Source organism: Oncorhynchus keta, chromosome 29, assembly GCF_023373465.1.
Source record: "Oncorhynchus keta strain PuntledgeMale-10-30-2019 chromosome 29, Oket_V2, whole genome shotgun sequence".
NCBI lineage: Eukaryota > Metazoa > Chordata > Actinopteri > Salmoniformes > Salmonidae > Oncorhynchus > Oncorhynchus keta.
In genome coordinates this window covers 22,099,525-22,113,105 of record NC_068449.1, presented here as the reverse complement: position 1 = coordinate 22,113,105, position 13,581 = coordinate 22,099,525, and the positions used below count along the sequence as shown (strand labels likewise).

General features: G+C 45.4%; 2 protein-coding genes across 10 annotated transcripts in view; one reads left to right on the top strand and one right to left on the bottom strand.

The window, feature by feature from the left end:
- LOC118362166 (apoptosis-resistant E3 ubiquitin protein ligase 1-like) overlaps positions 1-5,819 on the top strand; it is a 50,821-nt gene extending 45,002 nt beyond the window's left edge. For all 9 annotated transcript variants that reach the window (XM_052486201.1, XM_052486198.1, XM_052486197.1 and 6 more), the window contains 2 exons: positions 2,381-2,556; positions 2,742-5,819. In XM_052486201.1, coding sequence (XP_052342161.1) covers positions 2,381-2,556; positions 2,742-2,844 — 279 coding nt within the window. In that variant the 3' untranslated portion in view covers positions 2,845-5,819. The remainder of the gene's footprint in view (positions 1-2,380; positions 2,557-2,741) is intronic.
- The window catches only part of rps6kl1 (ribosomal protein S6 kinase-like 1), a 168,914-nt gene that overhangs the window by 92,021 nt on the left and 63,312 nt on the right, over positions 1-13,581 (bottom strand). The window lies entirely within an intron of this gene.

The following is a 13,581-nucleotide window of genomic DNA, read 5'->3' as shown; positions in this document are numbered from 1 at the left end:
ACTGTGTTGTTGTGCACCATGCTGACTGTGTTGTTGTGCACCATGCTGACTGTGTTGTGTTGTGCACCATGCTGACTGTGTTGTGTTGTGCACCATGCTGACTGTGTTGTGCACCATGCTGACTGTGTTGTTGTGCACCATGCTGACTGTGTTGTTGTGCACTATGCTGACTGTGTTGTGTTGTGCACTATGCTGACTGTGTTGTGCACCATGCTGACTGTGTTGTGCACTATGCTGACTGTGTTGTGTTGTGCACTATGCTGACTGTGTTGTGTTGTGCACTATGCTGACTGTGTTGTGTTGTGCACTATGCTGACTGTGTTGTGTTGTGCACCATGCTGACTGTGTTGTGTTGTGCACCATGCTGACTGTGTTGTGCACCATGCTGACTGTGTTGTGCACCATGCTGACTGTGTTGTGTTGTACACTATGCTGACTGTGTTGTGTTGTGCACTATGCTGACTGTGTTGTGTTGTGCACCATGCTGACTGTGTTGTGCACCATGCTGACTGTGTTGTGTTGTACACCATGCTGACTGTGTTGTGTTGTGCACCATGCTGACTGTGTTGTGTTGTGCACCATGCTGACTGTGTTGTGTTGTGCACCATGCTGACTGTGTTGTGTTGTGCACCATGCTGACTGTGTTGTTGTGCACCATGCTGACTGTGTTGTTGTGCACCATGCTGACTGTGTTGTGTTGTGCACCATGCTGACTGTGTTGTGTTGTGCACCATGCTGACTGTGTTGTGTTGTGCACCATGCTGACTGTGTTGTGTTGTGCACTATGCTGACTGTGTTGTGCACTATGCTGACTGTGTTGTGTTGTGCACCATGCTGACTGTGTTGTGCACTATGCTGACTGTGTTGTGCACTATGCTGACTGTGTTGTGTTGTGCACCATGCTGACTGTGTTGTGTTGTGCACTATGCTGACTGTGTTGTGCACTATGCTGACTGTGTTGTGTTGTGCACCATGCTGACTGTGTTGTGTTGTGCACCATGCTGACTGTGTTGTGCACCATGCTGACTGTGTTGTGTTGTACACCATGCTGACTGTGTTGTGTTGTACACCATGCTGACTGTGTTGTGCACCATGCTGACTGTGTTGTGTTGTGCACCATGCTGACTGTGTTGTGCACCATGCTGACTGTGTTGTGTTGTACACCATGCTGACTGTGTTGTGTTGTACACCATGCTGACTGTGTTGTGCACCATGCTGACTGTGTTGTGCACCATGCTGACTGTGTTGTGTTGTACACCATGCTGACTGTGTTGTGTTGTACACCATGCTGACTGTGTTGTGCACCATGCTGACTGTGTTGTGCACCATGCTGACTGTGTTGTGTTGTGCACCATGCTGACTGTGTTGTGCACCATGCTGACTGTGTTGTGTTGTACACCATGCTGACTGTGTTGTGTTGTACACCATGCTGACTGTGTTGTGCACCATGCTGACTGTGTTGTGCACCATGCTGACTGTGTTGTGTTGTGCACCATGCTGACTGTGTTGTGTTGTACACCATGCTGACTGTGTTGTGTTGTGCACCATGTTGACTGTGTTGTGTTGTGCACCATGCTGACTGTGTTGTGCATGTCACCATGCTGACTGTGTTGTGCACCATGCTGACTGTGTTGTGTTGTGCACCATGCTGACTGTGTTGTGCACCATGCTGACTGTGTTGTGTTGTGCACCATGCTGGCTGTGTTGTGTTGTTCACCATGCTGACTGTGTTGTGTTGTGCACCATGCTGACTGTGTTGTGTTGTGCACCATGCTGACTGTGTTGTGCACCATGCTGACTGTGTTGTGCACCATGCTGACTGTGTTGTGTTGTACACCATGCTGACTGTGTTGTGCACCATGCTGACTGTGTTGTGTTGTACACCATGCTGACTGTGTTGTGCACCATGCTGACTGTGTTGTGTTGTGCACCATGCTGACTGTGTTGTGCACCATGCTGACTGTGTTGTGCACCATGCTGACTGTGTTGTGCACCATGCTGACTGTGTTGTATTGTGCACCATGCTGACTGTGTTGTGCACCATGCTGACTGTGTTGTGCACCGCACCATGCTGACTTTGTTGTGCACCGCACCATGCTGACTGTGTTGTGCACCGCACCATGCTGACTGTGTTGTGCACCGCACCATGCTGACTGTGTTGTGTTGTGCACTATGCAGACTGTGTTGTGTTGTGCACCATGCTGACTGTGTTGTGTTGTGCACCATGCTGACTGTGTTGTGTTGTGCACCATGCTGACTGTGTTGTGTTGTGCACTATGCTGATTGTGTTGTGTTGTGCACCATGCTGACTGTGTTGTGTTGTGCACCATGCTGACTGTGTTGTGTTGTGCACCATGCTGACTGTGTTGTGTTGTGCTAGGTGATGAAGTGGTTCTGGGCCGTGGTGTCCAGCTTCACCCAGGAGGAGTTGGCTCGCCTGCTGCAGTTCACCACCGGCTCCTCCCAGCTTCCCCCTGGGGGCTTCAACACCCTCTGCCCCTCATTCCAGATCATTGCTGCTCCCACACACAGCACCCTGCCCACCGCACACACCTGGTGAGTGGACGGACATGCACGCACCCTCACAGACACTCAGACACCGTATACACATGCACTCTTACACATTCATATACATGTGCTGTACAGTTGGTTTCAGTTCTTTACTTGAGTAAACAGACACACTACTTGTCTCGTAAAAAACTGTAAAGTGACTGACTCTTTGTGAATCCTTCTCTCTCTAGTTTTAACCAGCTTTGCCTCCCCACCTATGATTCCTATGAGGAGCTGCACAAGATGCTGAAGCTGGCCATCAGTGAGGGCAGTGAGGGCTTCGGCATGCTCTGAGTGGCCCTATCCCTGGAGCTCACCCCCAGACTCTGAGTGGCCCTATCCCTGGAGCTCACCCCCAGACTCTGAGTGGCCCTATCCCTGGAGCTCACCCCCAGACTCTGAGTGGCCCTATCCCTGGAGCTCACCCCCAGACTCTGAGTGGCCCTATCCCTGGAGCTCACCCCCAGACTCTGAGTGGCCCTATCCCTGGAGCTCACCCCCAGACTCTGAGTGGCCCTATCCCTGGAGCTCACCCCCAGACTCTGAGTGGCCCTATCCCTGGAGCTCACCCCCAGACTCTGAGTGGCCCTATCCCTGGAGCTCACCCCCAGACTCTGGTCACACTGTGGTCCTGCTCATACAGCAGTGGGGTACCAATGACACCAGCGCCAACCAGGCCCCTGGTACGCCTGTTACCCGCTCCATCTGCTTTGGACAATGGACATCCCTCCCCGACTCACACGGGCTACCCATGATCCTCTTTCAGCGGGAGAGGGCATTAAAGGAATTCCACAGGAAGTCCAGTAGCCTCTGGGACGTCGTCAGGTGTCTGCACTATGTGTATATACTGTACAATGTTTGCTTTTCTAATGAAGAACATGACGTAGTGTTAGAAAAGGCTGGGTAGTTTTATTCTAGATGTTAGAGTTGTTTAATTTGACGTTTTTGAGACAAAATATAAAGAGCCTAGTGATCTTGGTGTTGTTTTGGTTTTTTACATTTTATTTAGAAAAAAAGCTGAGGAAGATTTAAATGCAAAAGCAGCCTACACAAAGTGTGGAGAAGCTGCACACCCCATAGCACTTTGGCCTTACCTGATCAGGGAAGGATGTGTGTGTGTATATACTGCGAAAAGTATGAAAATGTATGTACTCATACTTTAAGTCGCTCTGCTAAATGATTCAAGTGTAAAATGTATATACAGTATATATTATATCACTATTTCATTTCAATATGTGTACATGCATGTTAAAAGGTTGTCATAGCAACAGTTCAGACATATTTTCAGACAGAAGGGACGAAAGGTACTTGATAGATCTTTGAGGTCATACTTTTTTATTGGTGGGAGTTTAACACATTACAGATGATTTCATGTATTTTTTAGTTATCACCGTTTCACATCCACAATTGACTTCAGTTTACAAATACATGGGTTTTCAAAAGAACAAACCGTTTGCTACCCCATGTCAGTGTGTCTGTTTTAACTTATGGACTGATTCATGTTGTTTTCACCCATACCGTTGATGACAATGCTATTTTGTCTTGAGCCGTAACAGTTTTTTGTTTTAAAAACTGCCTTATTCAAGCCCTTTGCCTCAGACATAATCTGGAGAAGTGTGTAGTTAAACGAAGCCTAGACTAGCAAAAGTATGACAACAGGGATATTACTGTTGGTAGTTTTTGCAGTGGAAGTTTGACATGCGTATATCAATCGGATGTTGACGTGTGAAGAGATCGGAACTCAAGGTTATCTTGATAGCTGTCATGTCTTGTGCTCTTGACTGTTGGTTTTCATTCACCGCCTTGTCTGGGTTTACCTCTGAATCTCATCTATGCATCCCCTGTGTGTGTGTCCCTGCCCATGGTTGTGTGATCTCACCTGCCTCCTCTCTAACTACTACCCATAGTCTGCTGTCTCTGACTCCTACAACTCGGTAGATAAGCCACCTGAGTAAGGGATACTGAGACAGGAAACACAAGATGAATATTTCTTCAGGATTGGAAAAAATATTTGGTTTAAAATATACTAACTATCAAAAGTAAATGTAATTGCTAAAATATACTTAAGTGTCAAAAGTAAAAGTGTGAATCATTTCAAATTAAGGTAACAAGATGGCACCATTTTCTAGTTGTTTTATTTATTAAGGCATGGCCAGGGTCACACTCCAACATTCAGACATCATTTACAAACTAAGCCTGTGTGTTTAGTGAGTCCACCAGATCAGAGGCAGTGGGGATGACCAGGGATGTTCAATGGATAAGTGTGTGAATTGGACCATTTTCATACCCTGCTAAGCATTCAAAACGTAACAAGTACTTTTGTGTGTCAAGGTAAATGTATGGAGTAAAAAGTACAATATTTTCGTAAAATTTGTAGTGAAGTAAAAGTAGTCAAACATATAAATAGTAAAGTACAGATACCCCATATTGCAGTGTGCAGCTACCCACATGTACAGGCTATTTAGGAAAGCCAACATCTAGAACATAGCACAGTAGCCTAAAGCAGACACATTATTATGCAATATTATTGTATTTTTTGTATTCACCTGAATCTTTAGCCTCACAACTTAACACAAATGCAAACCCATGACGGGTTACGTTATTGTTATTCAACTCTTCCTCGTAATTAAACATCACCTCACTCTTGTTGAACAGGATACACATATCACTTCCCAAGCTCCTCGTACTAACGGAATAACTTGACCTTATTGGGAACCTCTTAAGGGTGCTGGGTTTTTGTTATTGCTGCTGGGGTTGACTGCACACTGAAAGTCTATGGGTATTGAAATGGTAGACTAATCAGATGACCTAGTCAACTAAAATGGTAGCTGCTGTCAGACACAAGACTTGGCAGAAGTAGCATTGCATTGTACTATAGGAATCGAGATATTAAATATTCTTATACAAACCATGTGCATTTACAAAAGTGTAAATAGTTGAAATGCAGTTCAGATTTTTTTTTAATGAAGATGTAAAAAGAAACGACAGCTGTGATTTTAAAGTTACCGTTCAGATAGTGTTTCACTCATAAGCAGGTCCTGCTCTCAGTGTTTAAGATCCCAGCTCAAGTGATGGGGAAAGCTCAGTGGTCGGTGTGGTTTGGTTTTGGATCGATGTACATATTGTGACATCGTTGCTTACAGCTTGGAGGTGGGAATTTTTTATGTGTCAAATAAATGACAACACTGTGTGGGCTGATGGATGTCAGGGTTCCTGCTCTGCAGTCCCTTTATTGTTCATGGAATTAAAACGTGATGGAGATTATTACATTTTGTGTCAATTTGTCTTTGCTTAAGGAGGCTGAGATTTGCTGGTGACTGTTTCAAGGATTCCTAGTTGGACACAAGCAGAGGACCACATTCAAACTCCGCAAAAAAAGAAACGTCCCTTTTTCAGGACCCTGTATTTGAAAGATAATTGGTAAAAATCCAAATAACTTCCCAGATCTTCATTGTAAAGGATTTAAACACTGTTTCCCATGCTTGTTCAATGAACCATGAACAATTAATGAACATGCACCTGTAGAACGGTCGTTAACACACTAACAGTAGGCAATTAAGGTCACGGTCATGAAAACTTAAGACACTAAAGAGGCCTTTCTATTGACTCTGAAAAACACCAAAAGAAAGATGCCCGGGGACCCTGCTCATCTGCACGAACGTGCCTTAGGCATGTTGCAAGGTGGCATGAGGACTGCAGATGTGGCCAGGGCAATACATTTCAATGTCCGTACTGTGAGACGCCTAAGACAGCGCTACAGGGAGACAGGACTGACAGCTGATCGTCCTCGCAGTGGCAAACCACTTGTAACAACGCCTGCACAGGAACGATACATCCGAACATCACACCTGCGGGACAGATACAGGATGGCAACAACAACTGCCCGAGTTACACCAGGAATGCACAATCTCTCCATCAGTGCTCAGACTGTCTGCAATAGGCTGAGAGAGGCTGGACTGAGGGCTTGTAGGCCTATTGTAAGGCTGGTCCTCACCAGACATCACCGCAACAACGTCGCCTATGTGAACAAACCCACCATCGCTGGACCAGACAGGACTGACAAAAAGAGCTTTTCACTGACAAGTCGCGGTTTTGTCTCACCAGGGTGATAGTCGGATTTGTGTTTATCGTCGAAGGAATGAGCGTTACACTGAGGCCTGTACTCTGGAGCGGGATCGATTTGGAGGTGGAGGGTCCGTCATGGTCTAGGGCGGAGTGTCACAGCATCATCGGACTGAGCTTATTGTCATTGCAGGCAATCTCAACGCTGTGTGTTACAGGGAAGACATCCTCCTCCCTCATGTGGTACCCTTCCTGCAGGCTCATCCTGACAGAACCCTCCAGCATGACAACAAGCCATACTGCTTGTTCTGTGCGTGATTTCCTGCAAGACAGGAATGTCAGTGTTCTGCCATGGCCAGCAAAGAGCTTGGATCTCAATCCCATTGAGCACGCCTGGGACCTGTTGGATCAGAGGGTGAGGGCTTGGGCCATTGCCCCCCATAAATGTTCGGGAACTTGCAGGTGCCTTGGTGGAAGAGTGAGGTAACATCTCATAGCAACAACTGGCAAATCTGGTGGAGTCCATGAGGAGGAGATGCACTGCAGTACTTAATGCAGCTGGTGGCCACACCAGATACTGACTGTCACTTTTAATTTTGACCCCCCCCCTTTGTTCAGGGGCACATTATTCCATTTATTTTAGTCACATGTCTGTGGAACTTGTTCAGTTCATATCTCAGTTGTTGAATACTATGTTCATACAAATATTTACACATGTTAAGTTTGCTGAAAATAAAAGCAGTTAACAGTGAGAGGACGTTTCTTTTTTAGCTGAGTTTACATGGACAACATCTTCAGAGACACTGGTCTCAGAACAGAGGGCCTACTAGCTGTCATGAACAACAGAGAGCTGTGGCATTCCATCATCCGACACATTGCACCACCATAAGCAAGCAATTAATTTACTCCATTATGGTATGGCAAAAAATCAATCAAGTATGCTTAGTTACATTGGTCAAATAATGTTCACCTTCATTGCAAATACCATTATGCAAAACCAGACATTGATTTGAACAATGTTTGGGTGTACTTTAGTGATCAAAGCATTGAATTGATTCTTTATTACCGTTCAAAAAGAGTTCAGGGACCAATCCATGGCCCCCTGAGTAGTGACCCCAAACTTTGAGGAGAGCCCTGTGTCTGACCCTCTCTGATGTAGAGTGAGATTAATGCTGTGAGTATGAGAATCCGGAAAAGGCCCCAGCTCTCTGACTGCTGACTGAGCAGAGTGTGGTGGAACTACATGACAGTAATGAACGCAGCAGCCTGGCTGGCTAGTGGATACAGCATGTGCCCTTTCACTGCAGCCTGGACGCACCAACCATCCTCTCCACAGTCCAAAATGAAAGATTATTCCCAAAGACAGACAAGGTCTTGCTCCTTCCAGGATGATTTCTATTTTATGTGACATCCCAGCGGACTGTCCTTGGACACAATCAAAGGAACAGAGAGGAGAGGAGATTCCATCCGGCAGCCTCACCATAGCCTGGCCTCAATTATTCCATCTAGTGACAGGCCAGTCTCCCGGTGCAGAAATGGGAAGGCCTAATGTTGCATTAGAACTTCATTAAGATTACATGTAGAGCATAACCAGATGCTGCCTGACTGCCACATGCTGAGAATATCTGGAGCCCTGCTCTTCACCTGGACTGGAGCTTCTAGTTTGCTACTAGACTGCTTTCACTTCCATCCTACTATTGATATATTTATTATGCCTGTCATTTGTGTGATTGGCATGTTATGTTTAGCTAGTGCATAAAGAATGACCTTCACAACAATGGACACACTTTCTTTCATCTTTGCCTTGGCCTGTAGGCCTGTAAAGTAGTATGCCATCTCATCACTTTAGTCATTACAGGTTTTTTGCTTTGTATTGGTGGAACATACTTCAAAATGTTCTTCAATTTGATGTTTTGATGCTTCTAAAGAAAGCTGATTGAGGACCTTATTATTGATGATGAATGTGTTTGTTTTTAAGGGCGGCAGGTAGCCTAGCAGTTAAGAGCATTGGGCCAGTAACTGAAAGGTCGCTGGTTTGAATCCCAGACCTGACTAGGTGAGAAATCGGTTGATGTGCCCTTAAGCAATGCACTTCATCCTAATTACTCTGGATAAGAGCTTCTGCTAATTTATAAACATTCCCGACTGTGATTTCTTACATTATGTATTTGTTTATCGATGTGTGTATTTCTGTTTTTTTTTCTGTAATTCAGTGCTCATCTGTAAAAGAAACATTGATCTCAGTACAACTCCCTGATAAAGGTAAAAAATAAATAAATAATGAATCACATGATTCCAACAGAATATGATGTTCTCTCAAACACAAGGGGGCAGTATTTCTACATGAGAAGTAAAGCAGCAACAGCATGGCAAGACTCCCTCCAGTCAGCACAGTTTACCGCTAACTCTAGAGACAGATCCCACTAAGAGTTTACGGATGAGGGGCCTTCCTCTCTTCAACTGGCCAACACGCCTGTCCTGAAATCTCCAGTCCTGCACAGTCAGGAAGAGTTAGAGTCCAATGATTAATGGTCCAGATTACCGATGTCTGATTTATTTATCTAGTGAGTTGATTCACTTCAGCGAACCAGCCCACTCACACCTCATTGCTGTTTAAAAATAAATACACCTCATTCAATAAGACTGGTTTCCCATCAGTTAAATACTTCATTAAGTCAACCAATTGAGTGTTCTACTGTGCACTGGAATGTGATACTTGAGTATACAGAAGTGATTACCGGTGCCAAAAGCAGGTTTGAATGTAAACTTGTGGCTGTAAAATGGCAGGTTAAGACAACCATCACTGTGCATGGACTACATATATCCAGTGTAGAGCCAAGCCTAGCATTCAATGGTTTTGTTGTTGGAATGGGGAGTACTCCAAACATGCAAAACCCCTGGCCCTCCACACTAGATTCACATGCTCACAAACTGCCTGCCTCCCACCATGGTTGTGTAAATCCTATCAGGGCTAGGTGAAGGCATCTTGAAGCACTCGGAAACAGGGGTTCAGTCCCTCAGTCTTGGCATGCACCTGGGTATTTGCATAATGGCCCCTTTCAAATTCCCTGTAGGAATGCTCGATACATAAGGACCACAAATCAAAATGGCTGCCTCTGACCCTCCATTGTGATATTGTGCCATATTTGTTTGTTTGTTGATTTGTTAATCCCCTACCATGAGCAATATCGTGTGAAGATAATATATGATGTATACAATGAATTCACAGAATCATCTTCATCAATAGGAATCCTTTGGGACATCATCAATTTCTGACAATGTTTCAATTCTTAGGCAATGGTCTAAACAAGTGCAGTTGTGTGTGGGTGGTTAGCTGAAACCATTGGATTGCCTTGAAAGGGTTGAGCTCCATTTCCTCTCCCGACTTAACCATTCTATTCCTGAGGGGAAGTCTATCTGTTTGTCTGCTAGCCCATTACGGGATAATTGTACACAGACAGTACTGTACCGTGTGGAACAGAGAGTAGAAGTGTGGCCCAGCAGTCTTAATGTTTGAAGAACGTGACTGATGTTTTCTCCTGCTGGACAGCCTCAGGGCCGTCTGTTCCCAAATCCAACATGGGCTCCTGATTACCTGACTGGACAGCGCTGATTAACTGGCAACTTGATTGGCTGTAGGTATTTATCATCCGTGCTGATTGAGGGGCCAGTCTCAATCAGTATTAAAGGATAGGACAGGCAGGCAGGCGCTCTCCAGGAGCAGACTTCTCCATGGGCCTCCATCCTCCTCTCCTCGCAGGCACTATGGAGGACTGACTTCATGTTACGTGACCGGATCCTTAGGCCTATAGGTCCAAACTGTGGAGAACGTCAGCAACATGGAGCATCCAGGTGGACTGGGGACAGCAAGGAGTCATCATGTTAGGTAGTCCTGAGGCATGGTCCTAGGGCTCAGGTCCTCTGAGAGAGAGAAAGAAAGAGAGAATTAGAGAGAGCATACTTAAATTCACACAGGACACTGGATAGGACAGGAGAAGTACTCCAGATATAACAAACTGACCCTAGCCCCCCGACACATAAACTACTGCAGCATAAATACTGGAGGCTGAGACAAGAGGGGTCAGGAGACACTGGGGCCTCATCCGATGACACCCCCGGACAGGGCCAAACAGGAAGGATATAACCCCACCCACTTTGCTAAAGCACAGCCCCCACACCACTAGAGGGATATCTTCAACCACCAACTTACCATCCTGAGACAAGGCCGAGTATAGCCCACAAAGATCTCCGCCACGGCACAACCCAAGGGGGGGCGCCAACCCAGACAGGAAGATCACATCAGTGACTCAACCCACTCAAGTGACGCACCCCTCCTAGGGACGGTATGAAAGAGCCCTAGTAAGCCAGTGACTCAGCCCCTGTAATAGAGCACAGCGGCTGGGCAGTCACAACAGCTCTGACAAGGTGATGGATTGACTAAATTACTTTGGTGGATATTTACCACCACCGGTTCCGTCCCCTCCAGAAATTCCTGCTGGACCGCTGCCAGGGCCAGCAGTGTGTGGCTTTATGATATGATCCTGGGGAAGATGGGCTGCCAGCTAATGATGGCGCTCTGGCAGATCACTGGGGGAGGAATGTGTGGATAGGATGCGGCTGATAAAGACTTTGTCTCCCTCTCTTTCTCTTTTTCTCCTTCTCTCTCTTTCTTTCGCTCTCCCTCACGCTCTCTCTATCTCTCTCTTACTCATTACTTCCTTTCTCTTGTTTGCACTGAGACCTGGAACTCATCACCCTTATTGGGACGCTCGGAATGACTCCAATCTAAACAAGGCCTGGAGCAGAGACCATTCCTGCTGCTCTCGCTGACCTCATAGCAGGAGCTATGTACCAGGGTGAGAGATTTCCATACCCTCAGCTACACCACCACTACTTGCCTCCATACAGTACAATAGACTATAGGTGATACAAGTGGCTGTGAACGCTTTAAATACAGAAATTTCTCATGCTAATCCACGGGAGGTCAAGTCACTACAGTGTCTACAGCAGGGGTGTCAAAGTCAAATGGACGGAGGGCCAAATAAAAAATTTAGCTACAAGCCGAGGGCCGGACTGTTCGAATGTTCATTGAAAAATTTTTAAATGACGCATATAGTCTAGTGAACCTAATTGAACCTACTGAAAACCTAACAAATATATTCCAATATGATCAGATAAATAAAGCAATATTTTCTTATGGCTCTGTCAGTAATCTTTAATTTTCAACAGACACAAAAGACAAATTTCCTTTATATAAAAATCCCCATAACATGAACATTAAATGAAAGAAACCGGTATTCAAGGCACCATCAGTAGCCTATATTTTCTATTTTAGCAAAAGTGGGCTAAATTTACTTCAAAGAAAAAAACAATAATAGCAATTTTCTATCATCCACTCAACTGAAATAATTTTAAAATATAATTGGATTGAAATACAATAAAATAAAGTGCAAAAATCTATTAATCAAAAACAACACTTTGTTTAAGGAGAAGTAACATGCAGTGAAAACAAATATTAAACTTTAACTTTTAAACTTGAACTGAGTAAAAACTCTAAATATGTGATTGCACAGTAATGTTCACTTGTTTGAGGTTGAGGGTGATACTTGGTGGTGTCCCATCTTTTCCACAAGTTCATCAATGTTCGGGGTAAGGCTCTGAGCTGAGGAAATCCTCAGAATTGAGTGGAGGTGTTCAGCAGTAAGTCGACTTCTGTGTGATGTTTTGTTCAAGTTCATCAAAGAAAACAGTTGTTCACACAGGTATGTGCTGCCAAACATAGACAACGTTTGAGCAGCCTGGATGCGCAGCTGGGGCATTGTGTCGGGAGGAAACGGGCGAACTCCGCAGCACCCACTGCCGCATATTTTGCCCTCAGTGCATCATTGCATTGGAGGTCAATCAACTCCATTTGGAGGTTTGGTGGTGAGCTTTCCACGTCAACAGCAAATGGGTTACCGAGCAGTTCCAACCTGCTTTTTGTGCTTCAAAGTCAGCAAATCGGCGTCGAAAGTCAGCGGCAAGCATACCTATTTTATCAGCCAACTGTGCGCTCGGGAACGCACTGGTAGAGAGCTTCTCTTTCATGGTCTGGCAGCTGGGAAAGTGGCTCAAATTTTCTTTCCGCATCTGCGTCTCCCACAGAGTCAGTTTGGTTTTAAATGCCTTCACTGTACTGTACATATCAGAGATGACACGATCCCGACCCTGCAGCTGCAAGTTCATTGCATTCAGATGACTCGTAATGTCACACAGAAAAGCCATTTCACACAGAAACATTTCGTCTCGGAGTTGTGTTGTGTCTTTCCCTTTGCTGTCCAAGAACAGACAAATCTCCTCACGAAGCTCGAAACATCTTTGAAGCACCTTTCCCTGGCTTAGCCATCGCACCTCTGTGTGATAAGGCAAATCACCATGCTCCGTTTCTAACTCCGTCAGAAATGCCTTGAACTGGCGGTGATTCAAACCTTTGGCTCTGATAAAGTTAACTGTGCGCGTGATGATGCTCATTACATGCTCCATTTTCAAGGCTTTACCGCACAACGCTTCCTGGTGTATGATACAATGATAAGCTGTCAGCTCACCTGTCGCGTTTTCCTCTTGCATCTTTTCCCGTATCTTCGCCACCAGTCCGCTCCTGTGTCCACACATCGCAGGTGCTCCGTCGGTTGTCAAACCCACGAGTTTTTCCCAAGGCAGCTCCATCTCATTTACACATCTTGACACCTCTTCATACAAATCATGCCCCGTAGTTGTGCCATGCATAGGACGTAAAGCCAAAAACTCCTCTGTCACGCTTAGGCTGGAGTCCACTCCGCGGATGAAAATTGACAACTGGGCAATGTCAGAAATGTCGGTGCTCTCATCCACAGCCAAGGAATATGCAATGAAATCTTTTCCCTTTTTCACAAGCTGCTCTTTTAGATTGATGGACAACTGGTCTACTCTCTCGGCAATGGTGTTTCTGCT